The following is a 21,046-nucleotide window of genomic DNA, read 5'->3' as shown; positions in this document are numbered from 1 at the left end:
TTTTAAAAATTTTATTTTAATAATTTTAATGAACATTTACAGAGATTTTGGATTTCCATTAATTCATTGTTGCACTTTTTCTCCCTGCCTAGCCCTCCCCCCCAGTTTGTTCCTCTCTTTGAAAAAAGAAAAATTCTTTCTTTGAAATTCATTCAGATAGGCTACATAGGTACTTATTCTTAACTCTTCTCTATCCTATACTACTATTATTATTATGATGGAAAAAAATCAAGGAAGCATGAAAACTTTCACGAGTAATGAATAATCTGCTCTGGATAAAGCATAGAGGGTTGTGGAATGTGACATTTGAAAGGCAGTTGAGATCCACTTCTGAAAGGCTCCTTAGTAAGGCAGCTGAATTGTATAGGTAATGAGAAACCATTGAGAAGTATCTTGGTTGGTAGTTTTGTTTCTGCTTTAAACTTTTTATTATAGTTTCCAAAAAAATTTATTATAGTTTCAGTGAAAGTTTACAGAGTACATGTCAACAGTTATATACATTGTGTTTCATGTCATTAGTTGCAATCCCATCAGTATAATAGAACTCCTCATTTTCTCTTGGGTTTCCTGTTTCCATTCATTTTTCTTTCCTGCTTTCTAAACCTGGTTACAGCCAGAGTGCTCCTTACAAGCAAGGAGAGTGAGAATTTGTCTCAGATACTTTGGTGATGTTATGAGGAAGCAAATAGAGTTAAAGAAAGGTAGCAACTTGAGGAATTCCAGTGTTTTCTGAGTGGATAGTGTGCCTTTGTTGGAGTGTGAAAGAGCATCAAGAGATAACAGCAACATAACAATCAAGAGAAAAGGTTGTTTCAGAAAGAGTCAACAATCAAATGGTTACTAAGTGTCATGAAGCATCAGAAAACCCTTTTGTTTTTTTGTGAGTTAAATTAGAAAAAATTATCAGTAAAACAGTGAAGGCAGAGGTAAGTTATTAAGGAGTGAGTACATGTTAAAATTTGAAAATAGCAAATATATTTATTTCAAGAAGTGAGACAGAGTCGTTCAGTAAAGGAGAAAAGAATTAGGAATGTTTGAGAAATATTTGTGTAGTCTGAGAAGGAGATACTCATGTAGAGGAAGGACCCAAGAATAAGCAGAAGGGAGGAGGTGACTAGCAAGGTCAGAGAGGAAGAAAGATAACGAGAATAGTTCGAGGACTTAGATTCATAGAACAAGAATGAACTGATGGGTTCATGTCTAGAAATCTGTATTAAGAATATTATAAACTTGTGTAATATTTTTGTTAGGAGTTTTAATCAAGAGAAACTTATGTAGGTTCATTACAAAATGTTCTTTCCTCCTTAAAGAAAATTTGTTCCCTATTAGAAATTCCCATTAAAGACTTCTCCTGGGTTAATAAGATTTTACAGCCAGTGAGAGTGCAATTTATGAATGTAAATAATTAGGTTGAAATGTCTATTGTTTTATTTGGTGCTCAAATATTTTCATCAAACAACAGCAGAAAATGCCAAAACCCAATCCCTCATGGAATAGATTCTAACTCATGGAGACTCTCTATTGGGTGTCTGAGGCTATCAGTTTTAATGGGTGAGAACTGCTTCATCTTTCTTTAGAGAACTGTCAGCCTTAGAGCTCAGAGCCCAACACAATGCACTGTGGTACAAGGACTTCTCCTCTTCATCTAGTTGAATTAAAATCTGTATGTTTATCTAATTTGCAATAAGAAAATTACACTAAAAAACCCAACAAGAAAATAACACTGTCAGGTGGCAATAAAGGTGAAACTTGTGTAAGAATTTTTATGATTAAAAGAATTTCATCATGTTTCATTTTTAACAGGGGGTAGTTTAATATGATAATTTAAAAAACAGCCCTTAGATTTAGGTTATGTTCTGACTTCCACTTAATCTTGGACAAGTTGCTTGTCTTCTATGGGCCTTATATGCAAATTTGGAATAAAACACCTTCAGAGAGCTTTTATGAGTCTTAAATTATGGCAGATAGTACTGAGTATAATACATTGTTCATAGCAATCATTCAATAAAATGTCAACTTGAGTATTAATTATATTGTGATTTTTAGAAATCTTTTGCTGTTTCACATAACCTGTGTTACTTTTCTCATATAAAATACATAGCTAATTTTGTTTAAATTTTATGATAGGTTGAAGAACTTAATGGAGAAATTAATGAGATTAGAAATGAATTATTGTCACTTAAAGAAACGCATGTTAAGTTACAAGAACATTATAACAAAATAAGTGATCAGAAAAAGTTTGAAGAAGACAAGAAATTTCAGGTAAAACTCAAACAAATTGGAACCACATACTTGTTAAAAAGTTAAAATCAACACTGATGATTTTTCTCCCTAATTTGTTTTTAGTTGCTCAAGTTAAAAAATTAGTGTAAGGAGGGCTGGGTAAAGGAAATGTGAAAGATCCAGTGTGAAAAACAATGTATATGAGCTTCGTAAGTAAACCAGTATAAAATAAAAATTTTATTTAAATGAAAAATAGTGTAAGCAGGTGATCTACAATACATTTTTATTTTTAGTTAATCTGTGTACAACGTGAGATAAGGATTTGTGTATAGTGTGAATTAATAGATACCTGATTGTTCTAGCACATAAATATGTTGAAAATACAACTGTTTCTCCACTAAAGTATCTTAACATTTTCACTGAAAAACAATTAGCCAAATATATGATGGGTCAATTTCTGGACTTCATTATGTTTCATTGACTATATGTGTACCTTTAAACCAAAAATAACAGTGTCTTCTCAGTGTCTTCCTGGAACAGTTGAAATTCCTTAGTAGCAGGGTATGTTGTCAGGTGCTGTTGAGGTGACAATCTATAGTGATCCTAGGAGTCATTGTGATACAACAGATACAGCATGGTAGAGTAGGCCCTTACTAGTCAAATCCCAGCTTATCTCAAGCTTCATTTCTCCCCTTTCTTCCAGCCTCTAAGCTCACGAAACTAAATTACGTATAGCTTCATAATCCTGCTTATATAAGGTGCTTCATATAATTATGCTTTCAAGCATCTCTGCATGACGTTTGTTCTCCTTGGATTGCTTCCTTGCTCCCGTCTCTATAATTCCGCAACATAGTTCAAGTGTATTTAAGGCTTTGGTTCCCCCAAACAGAGATAGAATTCTTTTTGCAAAAGCATGGATGAGGTTTTATTAAGGTTGCCATTTCTTTCTTTTCCTATATTTCCTACTGAACTTTTAAGTTTTTTTAGGCAGAGACTGTAGATACTTAGTTAATGTATCTCAATGCCTCAAGCCTAATGCAGTGCTTCACATACAATATTTGGCATGAAAAAGGATGTTGAGATTATTAGTGGTTTTGCTTGCCTTAATAACCTTATTTTTAAAATAGGCATGGTACTTTTGTAGTAAGTAATATAACTCATGATGTTGTATAATCATGTGAGTGTTCAAACATCAAAGTGTCCATAGGTCCTTGTTCTGTTTAAGTATGGTCAGCTGTTAAAAAGAAAGTGGTCTTCTTACAATGACTGTTGTGACATGCTGTCAAGTTGTTTGTTCCAGGTCATAAAAACTGTGAACACAGAATGAAACCTTGCCCTATCTTGCCTCATCCTCAGTTTCTGCTGTGCTTAAACCTTTTGTTCCAGTCACTGTGTCAATCCATTTCATTGAGGATCTTCTCTTTTGATAGCCCTCTACTTCTATTTTTTTATCATTTTTTTATTAATTTTAATGAAAATTTACAGAGACTTTGGATTTCCATTCATTCATTGTTGCACTTTTCTCCCTGCCCACCCCTCCCCCTAGTACACTCTTCTATTTGAAAAGTAAAGTTCCCCCATTGTTTTACAACTCCACCCCCCAGGTCCACTCCACTATGAAGCCTTCGTTCTGGACTCCTGTCATGACAATAATACCTAATCACATATCCCTTTTAAATCGTTTTCTCCCTCATCTGTTTCAATGCAGTATACATTATTTGTCCCATCTTTCTCAGTCTCCCCCCCAACCCCGATGTCAGTCCTATTTTACAACAGTGGCACTATGCAGTATTTGTCCTTTTGTGACTGAGATATTTCACTCAGCATAATATCCTCCAGGGTCACCCATTTTGAATAATATTGCATGAATTCCTTGTTTGTCAATGCAGCGTAGTATTATACCATAGTTTCTCTATCCATTCATTTGTTGATCGGCACTTAGGTTGTTTCCAACTCCTTGCTATTGTGAACAAAGCTGCAATAAACATGGGTGTGCATATATCTGCTTGGGTGGCAGTTATAGTCTCTTAGGGGTATATTCCCAGTAACGTAACTGCTGGGTCAAATGGTATTTCTATTTGCAACTTTTTGAGAAAGCACCACACCGCCTTCCACAGTGGTTGCACCATTTTATACTTCCACGAACAGTGAATAAGGGTTCCAGCTTCTCCACAACCTTGCCAGAATTTGTTGCTTGCTATTCTGTTAAATTTTGCTATTCTGACTGGTGTGAGATGATAACTTGTAGTTGTTTTACCCTCTGCTTTTCCAAGCATGATGTCCTTGATTAGAGAGAGATTGGCCCTCTCTGATAACCTGGCCAAAGTATGTGAACATCATTGCTTCTAAAGAGCATTCTAGCCACACTTCTTCCAAAACACATTCATTTAGTCTGTTTTTGGGTTTGGCTTTTTTTTTTTTTTTTTTTTTAGTCCTTAGCATTTCAGTATTTTTAACCCACACTACAGTTCCGAGGCAACAGTTCTTTTTAGGTCTTCCTTATTCATTCTCCAATTTTTACATGCATATGAAGTGACTGAAATACCATGGCGTGGGTCAGGCGTATCTTGATATTTAAAGTACAGATTTGCCTAATGCAGTACTTAAAAATAAAAAAATCCTGACTGCTGCTTCCCTGAGTGCTGAATTGTGGATCCAAGGAAAATGAATGAATGACAAAAAATAGCATTCAAACTTATGCTTTTTTAAATTTAATTTTAATGAAAGTTTACAGATACTTAGGTTTCTAGTCATTCATTGTTGCACTTTTCTCCCTGTTTATCCCCTCCCCCTCATTCACTCTTCTTGAAAAGTAAAAGAAAAACTCTTTCATTGTTATGCAATCCCTCCCCCCAAGTCCACTCCACTGTGCAGCTTTCATTGTGGACTCCTGTCATGACAATAATACCCAATCATATATCCCTTTTAAACAGTTCTCTCCGTCATCTGTTTCAGTGCAGTACACATTATTCCTCCCCTCCTTCTCTGTCTTCCCTCAACCCCGATATCAGTCCTGTTTTACAACAGTGGCCCTATGCAATATTTGTCCTTTTGTGACTGAGATATTTCACTCAGCATAAAGTCCTCCAGGGTTATCCATTTTGCATAATATTGCATGAATTCCTTGTTTGTCAATGCAGCGTAGTATTACACTGTGTGAATATACCACAGCTTCTCTATCCATTCATTTGTTGATGGGCACTTGGGTTGTTTCCAGCTCTTTGCTATTGTGAACAAAGCTGCAGTAAACAGGGGTGTGCATATATTTGCTTGGGTGGCAAACTTATGCTTTTTAACACTCTGCTTTTAATGAAAGGAACATTTTCTGTTTTCCTTTAGAATGTTCCAGAAGCAAGTAATGAAAACAGTAAAACTTCAACTGAAAAATCAGAAAACATCAACACAGAGAAATGTAATTCTGAACAAGAAGTTAGGGAAAAAAATAGTTCAAATTCTGACTTCAGAGAAAGGGAAGAAAAGAAAGAAGGCCTGCCTGCAGAAGAATCCACTGGAAAAGGTAAATAACATTGTTCTTTTCAAAGGTTCGGTCTTCAATTAGCATAATTTTTTTAGCACCTGCTTTGTTTAAAGCACTGTCAGAAAGCAGTTTTCTAAGCAATTCAGGGACCATAGAAATTACCATCTTTGCTTTGACATTTTGGAGTATATTTAAGAGAAACATCTTCTTAATTATATATCCCTTAGCAAAATAAGCTTTAATAAAACTTTTATTTACAGTAAATATTTTTAGGGGGGAAGAATAGATTTCTGCCTCCTCTTATTGGCTTTTTGGCTTCTGGTTTCACCACCTTAACTGAGAATATTCTGAGTCACTAATAGTTTTCTGTTAAGCAGATCTAGAGCACTTTTTTTAGTTCAAAGGACCTTTCTGTAATCATTGAAATGATTTACTAATTCTTCCATCTTGAAAAAGTAATGTTTAGAGGTGGCATTGATCCTTTGAAGGTATGCAGATCTAAGCTAAACAACCACTTGGTGGAGATATTGTAGAGAGAATGATTGAACTAAAAAGCCCTTCAAGTCCTGAAATTTGTATTCTGATTATTTTAACTACACTGAAAACTAGACATTTATAGTTAGACCATAGAGAAGTTAAATTATATTAATTATAATTAATAATTAAATTATAAACTATAATATTAATTAATGAAATTAAATTAAAATATTTGTTTAAGTACATAGTTTATATTCTTGTTTAAAACTATTCCAGAATATTAAAATATTCAGAGAATGAATAATAAAATGATGACTGTTAGTCTTGAAGAACCAAGCTAACAATTTCTAAATACATACATATTCCTATATACAGAGACCTTGATAGCAAAGAAATTACAGTATAAATTGTTAATATAAATTCCAATAGAATTAGCCATATATGTAATTGTGACCTTTGACCAAAAGGAAGCAATAGACTAGTGAAATAAAAAGCATTCTGTAATCCCCCAAGTTATTTCCATTAAAAAAGTAACTGTTTTCTGTTACTAAATTAACATTTTATGACCCTCCAGTGAGGTTTTTGAGGCTATGAATTGCATGAGAGCAGACTGTTCGTATTTCTCTCTCAGTTACTGGTGAATTTAAACTCAAAAAGTTGTGTGTGGCCTTTGAGTTAGCAGCTCAACTCCTTGTGGGCTGTGCCGTCAGAGTTATCTAAAAGCTATTATGCTGCTGCTGTTGTTTTGCTTCAAGTTGGTAGTGACTCATAGCTGACCCCCCAGTGGATTTTCAGAGGTGGTAAACTGAATGGGAGGGGATTGCCTATATATTTTCCCATGCAGCAGTTGGTGGGTTTGAACCACATGCCTTTGGGATTGCATTGAAGCTTCTTACCTAGAGGCCACCAGAACTCCCTAAAAGTGACGTTGTTGTTGTTGTTGTATACAGTCAAGTCAGAACTGACCCATAGCAGACCCTCCAGCGGGTTTTCAAAAGCAGTAAATTGTGCAGCAGAATGCCCAACTTTCTCCCTTGAAGCAGCTGATGGATTCAAACTACTTGCCTTTGGGATGACAGCACAATTACTACTAAATTGTTGTTGGGTACCATAGAGTCGAAACTGACCTGTTGCTGACGTTTTAGCAGGTTTTCAGAGACACTTAATTGCACAGGAGCAGAATGCCCATTCTTCTCCTGCAGAGCAGTTGGTGGCCTCAAATCGGATGCCTTCAGGATGGAAGCGCAGCTTCTACCACTAATTTAGCATAAGTAAACATTTGCTATAATAAAAGGATCACAATATCTTGGTATAAATGCATATTATTACATTTATAATTACTGGGCAAGGAAATATTTAATAATGAATAAGTAAACATTGACTCAAAGGCTTACAACAACAATAGCAACATATTTATAAAAAGAAATAAAAATCAACTGACACTGAACTAGTCCCAACTCATAATGACCCTCCATAAGGTTTCTGAGGCTGTAAATTTTAATGAAAGGAGATTGCCTCAACATTCTGGTGAGTTTGAAACTATTGGCCTTTCAGTTAGTATATTGGCCTTTCAGTTAGTAATCCAACACTTAATTTGCTACACCTCGATTGCCTCTTTTTATAAAAATAAGAACTTCATAAAAGCACGCTTTAATGTATAATACACAATTTTATTATGTTCCTAACAGATTTACATCTTCTTGAAAAATTCTACAAAACCGAAATTAATACTACTATTCCTGTGAATGAAAATAGAAGTGGAATCTCCCTAAGCAAAACAATCTGCATGAATAAAGAATTAATTGCTCATAGACAAACTTTGAATATCACAGGTCTTAGAAAATCAGTTGCTACCGAGATAAAAGACAAGATGTGTTTTGTAAAAGACAATGGATGTACAGAACTTAAATCACCAGATAGTCTTTTTGTAGTGAGTGATATAGCAACAGAAACAAAAATGATACATCTAGAAAGTAGAGAAGAATGGGACCGTCACCATCTCAATGTGCATGTGGAGGTTGCAAACAATAGAACATCATCTGACAGTAGTTTTAATGAGATGGCTCACAGTACAAATCATAATAAAGATGTTTCTGAAAAGGAACTATTCAAACAACAGTTAAAATTGTTTCCAAATACTGGAGAAAACTCTACAAAGAGGGAAATGACAAATACTGAACAAACCAAAACAGATTTGGATTCATCTCTAAATGTAAAAGAGAATCCAGTTCAGTGTGAGAAGCATAATTCACAACATTCAAGTAGCATTATGTTAGCTGATAAACAATATAAAAGGAAACCAATCCAACTGCTAAATAAAAACAGCGAGTGCAGCATACTACCACTTAAACGAACGTCAAGTTTTCAGCATATCTGTAATGATACTCCAGAAAATGATAACCTAAATATTTCCTGTGATTTAGCAAGCAATTCCCCCATTTCATCTGCTGTTTTCCCTGATAGTTTGAAACTTCTTGAAAATTCAGATAAAAGTGTCAATATTGTATCTATGTCAGTAAAACCCAAGTCAAGCCCTGGGAAGAGAACTACATGGAAAAATCTAAATGATATTCAAAGTAGTCAATTTACAAATTTTTTTGAATACCTAGAAAATAATAATGTGACTATTCCTCATCTACAGATTAACAAGGAACATAAACATACTTCAGATATAAACATTGCTGTTCATAGGAAAATTTCCACAGAAATAGAGTCTGCTAATAAAGACAGTCAGATTGATGAAGATCAGCTAATGGAAGCCACAAAAGATGACCAACTCCTTTTTGTGAATATTAACGAAAGACAGCATTCACTATTAAATAATACAGAGAAAACAGAGTCATTACATAACATTGGTTCAGAAAAAAATTATACTGAAGGACAGCTCGAAGAATCATGTTCATATCACACAACACCATCTGGAGATTTAGTGAACAGAAGTGGAAGGTCAGCCTTTGATCCTTCAACGTCAGATAAAAAAATTGAGAAAACTCCAGTATATGTGAATTTTTTAGACCCTAGTGCTTGGTCAAAAGTAAATCACACTGAGAGTCAAACGGGGAGGACTTCAACTTCGAGCATTATTTTCTTGCCAAAGGAAAGACCAATAGATTTATCTGAAAATAAAAAGATTTTTTCTGTAACAGTTGGCAAAAATGTTGGTGTGGATGAAGCTAAGAAGGATGCTGGAGCAGGTAAGAAAACAAGATTTGAAATAAAGCTATACTTTGTTTAAAAAGTTCACTTGTTAAAAATTAATTTTTCTGTTTACTATATTTTTGGTAAAAGCCCTCAAAACAAATTTAGTTTTAGATAAAAATTGTCATATTAAAAGGAGGTTTTATTTTTACCCAAACTCATTGCATATTCTGTATATTTGGAAGAATAGTGAAGTTTAAAAAATAATAATAGGAGAGTGTAAACTTTATTTATCAAAGTATAGTTATCCTAGTATAACAAAATATATTACTTGGGATTCCATTAACTTTAAAGTTTGTTAAGTGCTGTTGGTCCAGTGTTTATAATTTTCTTGCCTTTTTTTTTTCTAAATTGCATCTAAATCATATAAATAAGATCAAAAGGAAAATATCTAAAATTCTGTAGAAATTCAACTTGTAGTAAAAGACTTTGAAACACACCACAAATGTCTTCTAACTGTTAGAGATGACATATTTCTTTAAATAATTTTCACCTACTTATTAAAGCTTAGGGACTCCTAGACAGCCCTTTGTGTGCTTTTAGTATAGCCAACTTCTTTAAACATATTTTATGAATCTGACATTTAGTTGGTCCTGACTTTTGCCATTAATCTGAATTGGTGAGATATTTGCTATATAAATGTTTACATGTGTGGATAATGCAGTATCCAGGGAGTAAGAACTAACATTTTATGAGTTATTGTTTTAGAATATAATTACATTAATTTCATTCTTTTTAATGTGAAATTATAGTGAGCAGCATTTAGAAAATAGCAACAATAAATTCTACTTGTTTTAATGAAATGGAATGGATAATATAAAAGCAAAGACTTGGAAAACGAAAATTTCTGAGTAAAGTGAAAACAAATTGTTACTTTACAATCACAAAAGTATAGGATCAGAAATAAGTTCAGTCTAAAATAAATGCCAAGAGAATACAAATTCTGTTGTTGCCATTTCCTCTTTGTCCATCAGATACTGCCAGCATTAACAGAGTTGCTGACACTTTGAATAATTCAGGTATCCATCCAAATCCCAAGGGAGAGCTCAGTGAAGAGAGGAATGCAATTGCAAAGACTTTTTATGATTCTTCTGTTCCCACAGAACACGTAAGTCAATTAAAAATATTACTGAGCAGACCTTAGTGAGCTAATTCTACAGCTATGTGTAGAACTGTATGCATCTGAATGCTTTAAGACCTAACTGGTCTCCAAAATAATACCAAGAGGGCAATATGGCACCATTTTTCACAATTAAGGTTGATGGAACACAGCAGGAAAAAGTCACAGTGTATAAATCAAAGAGATATAATCCAGCCTATTTGGGGAGGAGAGTGTGAGGTAGCATATTATGTACTTCTATTTTTCAGTCACCTAAATTTAGGAATAGTGGCATTTGAGCATTAAAACCTTTAATTTTTAAAGGATGATGCCTTACATAATCTAACCAATTTATACTATTCTTTTAAGCAGTTACAAAGGAATACATGTATTTATTATCTATTATAGAACATAGTATATGAAAGGACTTCGGAGCATATGAAGTGTTCATACTGTGCTATGATAGTAAGCTTAAATTTGAGTATTAAGCAGAAGATTTATAGAATTACATGGTTCTCGGGATTCCATTTATCATAGAAAAACAATGAACTATAGCTGGTAATTTCTTTGATTAAATTTATAAACTTTATATTTTAGTGTCCAGAACTTTAGAAACAAACACCTTGTTCTATTGAAGTCTAAAAAATGATAATTCTAGGTTCAATGCTAAAAGGTGATCTAAAAAGATTAGGAAAGACTACTTAAAATTTTATCAGGCTAGATTTTTTTAAACTTTAGAGATGCATATTAAATAACTCTTGTTTTAAGTCATAGGAACATGGTACTAGCACATCTTAAATAACTTTAAATAAGAGATTTTATCTTTAAATAGTTGTTGTATGCTTTTGAGTCAGAACCAGCTCAGAGCTGATCCTCCAGTGGTTTTCAGAAGCTGTGAATCTCATGGGAGGGGACTGCCCATGTTTCTTCCAAGCAGCAGCTGATGAATTAAAACCATGTGCCTTTGGGTTAGCAGTACAACTCCTTACCTCTAGGCTACCAGAGCTCCCTTTTTAAAATAGAAGCCTTAGACTAGATAGTCTTTCTCTGAGGAAGAGTTAAAATGGAAAACAGTATCTACCTTTTTTTCACCTTTTCAGGGATTGAGTTTATCAACAACTTGGTGTGTACAAGTGCATATTTTTACTACCAACAAAGAACAATAATGTTGACTAATGGAAATCTAAGTTCTGACCTTGGGCAAAATACAGAATCAAAGCCAAAAGGAAACTAGAGCACATGAAGGCTGGAATCAATGCCTAACAGGATGAATACTTGACACTTACTACATACTTGTTCTGTTTTCAACTAACTGTGTGAAAATTATGAAGGAAATGTCACATCTCCTTGAAAGATCATTTTTTATAGTTTAGGGGAGTTCTTTTTATTTAATTCTTACTGCTCTTTCTGTAATTAACCTTGTTTTTAAGAATTTACATTTATATAACTTAAAACTTTTGACAGATTTTACAAATTTTATTCCTACAAGTCTTACAAAGTAGGTAGTCTGTAACTTATTAGGGAAGGGAGCTCTGGTGGCCTAACTGCCAACCTGATAGCACATTGTTTGAATCCACCTGCTGTTCCGCAGGAGAAAGATGGGCAGTCTCCTCCTGTGTAATTTTCTACCTCTGAAAATGTGGTGGAGGATCAGCTGTCAGTTCTGACTTTATGGTATATAAAACAACAACTATAACATATTTGTATTTTGCAGATGAAGAAACAATAATATAAATATGAATTATTTTTCCACTAATACACAGTCTGCCTGCAAAAAGTTCTCTCAAAATACAAGTGCCTATATCTCAGTTCACTGGCAAGATATTTACTGGGCACCCTGGTGGTGCAATGATTGAGCACTTTGCTGCTAACTTAAAGGATGGCAGTTTGAAGCAAACACAGAAGACTTGTACATCTGCTCTCATAGAGATTACAGGCTAGGGAATTCCATAGGACAGTTGTATCTTGTCATATAGGGTTAGTCCCTTTCAGTTGGAATTGAGAGTTTTGGCACTGTTAACCCAAAGGTCACATTTCTCTGGTGGTTTCTATCTACCAGTGGCTCCTAAAGAGGATGATGGCCAATTTCCTTCCCTGTGATTTGCTGCTTAATTAGGCTCAATGTTGTGTGCCATCAAGTCAGAACCAACTCATACCTGACCCTCAAGCTGAATTTCAGAAGCAGTTAATTGCATGGTAGAAGACTCCTCATCTTTCTCCAGTGGAGCAGCTGGTCGATTCAAGCCACATGTCTTTGGGATTGCAATGCAGTTTACCACTAGGCCACCAGAGCCCCTTGGGAGGCTCAATAGAGTCAGCTATATATAACTCAGTCCCAACTCAGCAACGTTGAGTTGAGAAGTACTTATTACTGTGTGCCAAGCAGTATAACAGATGCAAATGATCAAGAAGCATAGTTTCTGCTTAAGCTTGATTATCAATTTCTAATATGGGGCAAATTCTAAAGCAAATATATTCTTTTACCTAATCTACTGAAAGTGTTATCCCTGGGTAAAAATGAACCAACTTAATCGGGTTTTTTCCCTTTTTCTTTTTTTTAAAGCCTTTTTTAGCTGCTCTCTAAAACCTTGGTCTTCTAACACAGGGATTTTCAAACTATTGGAGCTAGGTCATAAAAGTTTATTAGTAGAGCATATAGTATACATATTTCTTGTGCCACTTTTCCAAAACTCATCTGTTGGTTTGTGGTGCACTGTGGTGGCATGCTTGAATGATGCTAGAAGCTGTGTAATATATTTCACATACTGCCAAGGGTGCATAGGTGTCATCAGTTTATAGATTAAGAAGAAAGATTTGTCATATTTTTTTTAAATAGCCAAAAGAATGCTCTGTGCATTGTAATGCAGCATTGCCAGACTCTTGCTTTTGTTGTTGATTGCCTTCAAGTAGAAAGCATGACTTATAGCGACCCTATTAACAAATAGCCTGAAGCCCCTCTACAGTTACCGACATTTACCAGAGTTCATAGAATTTACAGAGGCATGTTGATTACAAAGTGGATGCCACTCCTGCTTTCAAACCTGTCATAGTATGTTATTATTGTTATGTGTCATTGAGTCCTTTGTGATGTATAGTGACCCTGCTGTGTACAGAAGCTCTGCTGAAACCTTCCCTGTCCTAAGCCAGTCTCTCTAATTCTGACACACCTTCCCCCATTGCCCCAGTTACTGTATCAATTCATCTCATCCAGGGTATTCCTCTCCTGTGCTGTCCCTCCACCCTTCTGAGCATGATGTCCTTCTCCAAGGACCGATCTCTCCTGGCCAGGTGCCCAAGGTAAGTGAGGCAGAGCTTCAAAAATCCTAGCCTCCAAGGAGATACTTAGTTTCACTCTCTCCAAGACAGACCTATTTGTTTTCTTGGCAGTCAGTGGTATGTCCAAGACTCTTCTCCAGCACCACAACTTGAAGGCATCTATTCTTCTGTCATCCTTAGTCATTGTTCAACTCTCTGAAGCATAACAAGTAATTGTGAAGACCAGAGCTTGGATTAGGTGCATCTTTGTATCTAGACTGACATTGCTGCTCTTCAGCACTCTGGAGAGGTCCATGACAGCAGATTTTCCCAATGCTGTTCATCTTTTGATTTTCTGACTGCTGGTGCTAAGAGTAGTGATTGTGGATCAAGCAAATTGTTAACAACCTCAATCTCTTCTCCATCTAATATGGTGCTGCCAATTGGCCCAGTGGTGAGAATCTTTGTTTTCTTCATGTTGAACTTCAATCCATATTGAAGACTACTACAGTCCTTGACCTTTTGCAACAAATGCTTCAGGTCTCCTTCAGTTGGAGCAAGCAAGGTTGTGTCATCTGCATATTGCAGGTTGTTAATGAGGCTTCCTCCAATCTTGATGCTGCACTCTTTTTCATAAAGCTCTGCCTCCTGAATGATCTTTTTTGCATACAAATTGAAAAGATATGGGGACAGGATGCATCCCTGAAGCATTCCTTTCCTGATTTTGAACCATGCAGTGTTTCCTTGCTCTGTTTTAAGGACTGCTTATTGGTCCAAGTATAGGTTTCATATAAGCACAGCCAGGTGTTCTGAGATTCCCATTTTCCTCAAGATTAGACACAATGTATTGTGATCCAACACAGTCAAATGCCTTTGCCTATCAGTGAAACACAGATAGACATTCTTCTAGTACTCTTTGCTGTCTTTCAAGATCTATCTGACATTGACAGTAATGTCCCTAGTGCCACAGCCTCCTCTAAACCCAGCTTGTATTTCTGGTAGTTCTCTGTCAATGTACTGTTCAAGTCTTTTCTGGATAATATTCAGCAGAATTTTGCTAGTGTGTGATATTAGTGATAGATATGTCATCTATATCAATCACAGGAGTAGAATATAAAGTGGAGGGACCATTAGAGGCTGGGAAATACTTGGTGAGATTAGAACAAAAGCTGGCACAAGAGTTTACAGAATACTCCCGGGCCTCCACAAGAAAAAGACTGATAACCCTATTACAAAATGGGCAAAAGGCATAGAAAGAATTTTCACAGAGGAAGATATTTGAGTGGCAAATAGACACATGAAGAAATGCTCCAAATCACTGGCAATAAGAGATACAAATCAAAACCACAATCTCACTCTAGTAACAGTGGCAAAGATTAATAGGGCAGCAAGTAATAGATGTTGGAGAAAAGAACTCTTATACATTGTTGGTGGGACTGTAAAATGGTGCAACCATTCTGGAAGGCAGTTTGGTGCTTCCTCAAAAAGCTGAACATAGAAATTCCATACGATCCAGTTATTCCACTACTTGTTATATACCCTGAGAATATGAGAACTGAGGCACAAACTGAGATTTGTACACCAGTGTTCATAGCAGCATTATTCATCATCGCAAGAACATGGAAACAGCCCAAATGTCCAACCACGAATGGATTGAGAAATTATGGTACATTCACACAATGGAATACTATGCAGCACACAGGAGCAATAACTTTGTAAATTATTACCTAACTTAGGAGGGACTGGAGAGCATTATGCTGAGTGAAATAACTCAGTCCCACAAGGATAAACATTGTATAAGACCATTATTGTAGAATGAGTCTAAGGATCTAGGAGGGGTGGGAGAGGTTGGAAGCAGAGGCATGTAGATGTGTGGGGGGAGAGGGGAGTTAATCATTGGGTTATACAATTTGATGGGAGGGGTGAGGGAAATGGAAAGAATTTGTTCGAATTTGTATTCAAGTTTTGTAAATAAACTAGTAGGAAAAAAGCTACAATGATGAAGTCAAACATATCAGTAGTAGCATGACATATGACTAAGCCATGTGTTTTGTGTGCTGTATGTCAAGTGTCTATGAGTAAATGCAAAAATTAAGCAGTTATGACAGATGCCTTTTGACTCCGAAAGCCTGAAATATTTACGCTCTGGCTCTTCACATAAAATTTGCCAAAACTTATTTTAAAGGGATTATATGAAGATTTATTCATTGCTTGAGAACTTCTTAATACAATTTTCAAAACTTTACACACTGTGAACACCAATATTGGTCTTGTGGCAAGTATGTCAAATCTATTTTTTCCTATGATGTGCACTATTTTCCCCATGATTTGTATTGCTGAGTCAAGTAGAACTCAACCCTATGAACAACAGATCTGAACCCTATCCTATCCTGTGCCATCCTTATCATTCCATTCCACACTTGAGCCCATTCCCATAGGCATTGTATCAATCCATTTTGTTGAGTCTTCCTCTCTTTAGCTGATCCTTCCCTTTCCAAGCATGATGTCCCTCTTCAAGAATAGATTCTCTTAACAACATGATCAAAGTATGTGAGACAAAACTGCATCATCTTTGGCCTCCAGGGAGCCCTCTGGTTGCACTTCCTCCAAGGCACATCTGTTCTTTTGGCAGTCTATGGGATATTCAGCATTCTTCTCCATCACAACTCAAAGACATTAATAATTCTCCTATCATCCTTACTCATTGTCTAGTTCTCAGATGCACAGCAGGTGATTGGAAAAACTATGTATGGCTTGAATCATGCACACTTTAGTCTTTAAACTGATATCATTGTGCTTCAGATTTTCTGACTGCTGTTACCAAGGGTGTTGATTGTGGATCTAAGCATGATGAAATAACTGATAATTTATTTTTATCTCTGTCATCAAGTTGCCTATTTGTCCAGTGGTATTTTTGTTTTCTTGATGTTGCGATTTAATCCATATTGAAGGCTACAGTCCTTGATCCTCTGTAGCAAGTTAATGCAAGCCCTCTTCTCTTTCAGCAGGCAAGGTTGTGTCATCTGCATAATGCAGGTTGCTGATGATTTAGAGGTACAGTTTTGCTCTTGGAGGGAGCCGGGTTGATTAGTTGTTGTAAATAGCTATTGGGTCTACTCTGAATCACAGCAACCATATGTACAGCAGAATGAAACTAGGTTTCATCCTGCCCTATTCTCACAGTCTCCTTCATGCTTAAGCCCAATGATGCAGGTCACTACGTAGATCCATCTTATTGAGTATCTTGAATCCTCCTTTGCTTTGCAGATTCTCTACATTTCTAAGCGTACAGTGCTTTTCCAGGGACTGGTCTCTCCTGATTAACAGGCCCCTGATTAACATGTGAATCAACTTCTCATCATCTTTACCTCTAAGGAGTACCCTGGCTGCACTTCTTCCAGGACATGTTAGTGTTTGTTGTTGTTGGTTTGTTTGTTTTTGTCAGACCACACTGTATTTCATATTCTTCATCAAAATCACAATTTGAAGACTATATTTCTCGGTCTTATTCACTGTCCAAGTTGAATATGCACAAGAAGCAACTTTTCTCTTTGACACTTGACAGCTGCTTCCTTGAGTGCTGACTGTGGATCAAAGCAAAATTAAATCCATGACAATGTCAATCTTCTGTCCATTTATTATGATGTTGCCTATTGGTTCAATTTTGAGGATTTTTGGTGCTTTTGGTTTTTTAACCTGAGGTGTAATCCATACTGAAGTTTTTGGTCATCTTCAATAAGTGATCCAAGTCCTTTTTAATTTCAGCAAGTGAGGTTGTCATCACATGGTTGTGTATGACAGATTGATGTTGAGTCTTTCTCCAATCCTAACGCTGTATTCTCCATAGTCTAGCTTCTCAGATTATTTGCTCATCTTATAGTTTCAATGGGTATGGCGAAAAGAAATAACTATGACCTTTCCTTGTACAAATTATCATGCTTGAAAGGGTGGAGGGTCAGTGAAAGAGCAAGACCCCTCACTGAGATAAATTGACATGTTAATTGCAACAGTGGGTGCAAGTGCATCAGAGATGGTAAGGATGGCACAGGAGGAGACAGGATTCAGTCTGTTGTTCTCAGGGTCACCTTAAGATGTACTCAACTCAATGGCACCTAACAACCCACTTGTCTTGTTCCGTGTTTTCTATACTTTTTCATGACCCACACAGCAGTCAGATGCCTTTGCATAGTCAATAAAACACATACATCCTTTTGGTATTCTCTTCTTTCAGCCAAAATCTGGCATCAGCAGTGATATCCCTAGCCAAGTAGCTCTTCCCTATTTCTTGTTATGGATGAGAGAGGATTTCAAGGGCTGCATTTGTTGTTTAAAACATCTACATACTGTTGTCGATTCTGAGGCCTTATTTTTGCCAAAGTGCAGCTTGGACTTCCTCCTTCAGTATCATTGGTTCTTGATCATGTTTTTTTCCCAGAAATGGTTCCGTGTCTATCAGTTTTTGGTTTATTCTGTGTATTTCTTCCATCTTCTTTTGATGCTCCTTTTATCCAAAGATTAGCAAACTGTCTCATCTTTCTGTTCCTATGCAGGTAGTAGATTCAAACTACCAACCATTCTGTCAGTAGTCCAACACTTAACCCACTATGCCTCCTTATTGTTGTTGTTGTTATGTGCCGTCGAGTCGCTTGCAACTCATAGTGACCCTATGTACAACATTATAAAGATAAAATTTCCAAGTTCAGCTTAGGTCCAAAAGCATTAGTATGGACTGAGAGCAGCATTCTAGAGCTTATAGCAGGGGCAGACATGGGTCACTTATTCAGTGGCCATAGAACATGATATTGAGGAGGAATAGAGTAATTTTAAAAATCCTATGTACATGTGTGTGTACATATCAAACAGTATAATTAATATCAAATGCAAGTAAGATTTTGCTGAAGATTATCCAAAAAGGGACTGGAACAGCACATCAACAGAGAAATACCAGAAGTGCTGGATTTAGACAGGACTGTGGTACTAGGGATATTGTAGCTAATGTCAGATGGATCTTGGCAAGCAAGGAGTACCAGAAGAATGTCTATCTTTGTTTCATTGATTATATAAAGGCGTTTGACTGTGTCTATCATAACAAACTGTGGCTGACTCTGAGAAGAACGGAAATCCAAGAACACCTGATTGTGCTAATGCGAAACTTATACTTGGACCAGGAGGCAGTCGTTAGAACAGAGCAAGGAAACACTGCATGGTTCAAAACTGGGAAGGGTGTACGCCAGGACTGTATCCTTTCTCCATACCTTTTCAATCTTTATGCCAAACAGGTTATCCGGGAGGCTGGGCTCTATGAGGAGAAATGTGGCATCAGAATTAGAGGAAGAATCATCAACAGATGATATAACCTTGCTTGCTGAAACTGAAGAGGACCTGCATTACTTGCTGTGGAAGGTCAGGGACTTCAGTCTTCAGTATGGATTGAGACTCAATATCAAGAAAACCAAAGATTCTCACCACTGGGCCAATTGGCAGTGTCATAATGGATGGTGAAGAGATTGAGTTTGTTCAGTTTTGGTTTGCTTGGATCCACAGTCAACACTCTTGGCTCCAGCAGCCAGGAAATTAAAAGACGTATTGCCTGGAAAGTCTGCGGTTAGAGACCTCTCTAAAGTGCTGAAGGGCAAAGACATCAGTCTGGAGACTAAGGTGCACCTGATACGTGCCATGGCCTTTGCAATCACTTGCTATGCATCGGAGAGCTGGACAATGACTAAGGATGATAGAAGGAGAATTGATGCCTTTGAGCTGTGGTGTTGGAGAAAAGTATTGCATATACCATGGACTGTTAGGAAAACGAACAGATTTGTCCTGGAGAGGGTGAAGCTGGGCTGCTCCTTGGAGGCAAGGATTCTGAGGCTCCATCTAACATACTTTGGACATGTCGTAAGGAGGGATCAGTTCTTGGAGAAGGGACATCATGCTTGGCAGGGTGGAGGGACAACGCAGGAGAGAAAGATCCTCGATGAGATGGATTGATACGGTGACTGGGGTAATAACGGGGGCAGGTGTGTCAGAGATGGTGAGATTGGCACAGGATAGGGCAGAGTTTAGAGCTGTTGTACATAGGGTCGCTGAGTCGCGACTCGACGGCACATAACAACTACGTGTGTGTGTTGCAGTGTAGTGGGTCTGTTGCTATCGCTTTCTGTTGCTTAAAATGGTTTTCATCGACTGCCTCAAATCTGTCTCATCTACAAGCATGTTAATTTGGTGTAGTTGTCTCAACTTTGCCTGACATGGTCCACCTACATCATCAACAGCTGCATGAGCCCCAGACTGGGACCTACATAAGAGCAATGCTACTTCAGAAGAGAGACAGGCAAGCATGGGAGCAACAGTGTGACTTGCTGACTTAGCTCAAGCTTGCTGAAGGATGAGAAGTAGTTGTCTGGACTGTGTCTGGACTGAGCAGCAGTGATATTGGTCAGATTCAGGACTGCTGTTGCTCAAAACCAGAGCCAGAGGATTTTACTTAAGTTTGCTGGAGGAGTGAAAGATTGTATGGTTATTGCACATAGTAAGCAACCTGTATGTTGTTATGTGCTGTTGAGTCGCCTGTGACTGTACAACAGCAGTGAAGCTTGCCCTGTCCAGAGCCAATTTCACTGATTATGACACACCTACCCCTATAACCCCAGTTAATATATCAATCCATCTCATTCAGGGTCTTCCTCTACTGTGCTGTCCTCCACTCTTCTAAGTGCATGATGTCCTTGTGTCCCTCCTGGTCACATGCCCCAAGTATGTGAAACGGAGCTTCAAAATCCTATCCTCCAAGGAGAAACTTGGTTTCACCCTTTCCAAGACAGACCAGGTTTCCTTGGCAGTCCATGGTATGTGCAAGACTCTTCTCCAGCACCATAACTCAAAGGCACTGATTCTTCTGTAGCCTTTGTCATTGTCCAGCAATCTGATGCATAGCAAGTAATTGCAAAGATACACCTTAGTCTCTAGACTGACATCATTGCCTTTTAGTACTCTGGAGAGGTCCCTGACAGCAGATTTACATAGTGCAGGGAAACATTGCGTGGTTCAAAATCTGGAAAGGAGAAAATCATGGATGCATCCTGTCTCCATACCTTATCAACCTATATGCAGAACATTTGGGAACCTAGGCTTTTCTCATTTCCTCGTTTGTAAAATCTCACTGATTTCACATGCAAGCAAAATTCTACTGAAGATTATCCAAAAACGACAGGAACAACACATCAGCAGAGAACTGCCAGAAGTCCAGACTGGGTTTAGAAGGGGTCGTGGTACTAGGGATATTGTAGCTAATGTTAGATGGATCTTAGCTGAAAGCA

The 21,046-nt window shown here is 37.0% G+C and overlaps 1 protein-coding gene across 1 annotated transcript in view; it reads left to right on the top strand.

Moving 5' to 3' along the window:
* CCDC73 (coiled-coil domain containing 73) overlaps positions 1-21,046 on the top strand; it is a 107,143-nt gene that overhangs the window by 79,823 nt on the left and 6,274 nt on the right. Inside the window, exons 13-16 of the mRNA XM_006883784.1 lie at positions 2,128-2,262; positions 5,563-5,740; positions 7,867-9,372; positions 10,351-10,484. Coding sequence (XP_006883846.1) covers positions 2,128-2,262; positions 5,563-5,740; positions 7,867-9,372; positions 10,351-10,484 — 1,953 coding nt within the window. The remainder of the gene's footprint in view (positions 1-2,127; positions 2,263-5,562; positions 5,741-7,866; positions 9,373-10,350; positions 10,485-21,046) is intronic.

Source organism: Elephantulus edwardii, unplaced genomic scaffold (assembly GCF_000299155.1).
Source record: "Elephantulus edwardii isolate Elephantulus edwardi_28Jun2011 unplaced genomic scaffold, EleEdw1.0 scaffold00029, whole genome shotgun sequence".
In the NCBI taxonomy this organism is placed as follows: domain Eukaryota; kingdom Metazoa; phylum Chordata; class Mammalia; order Macroscelidea; family Macroscelididae; genus Elephantulus; species Elephantulus edwardii.
The sequence above is the reverse complement of the archived record's forward strand: the minus strand, read 5'-3'. Positions and strand labels throughout refer to the sequence as shown.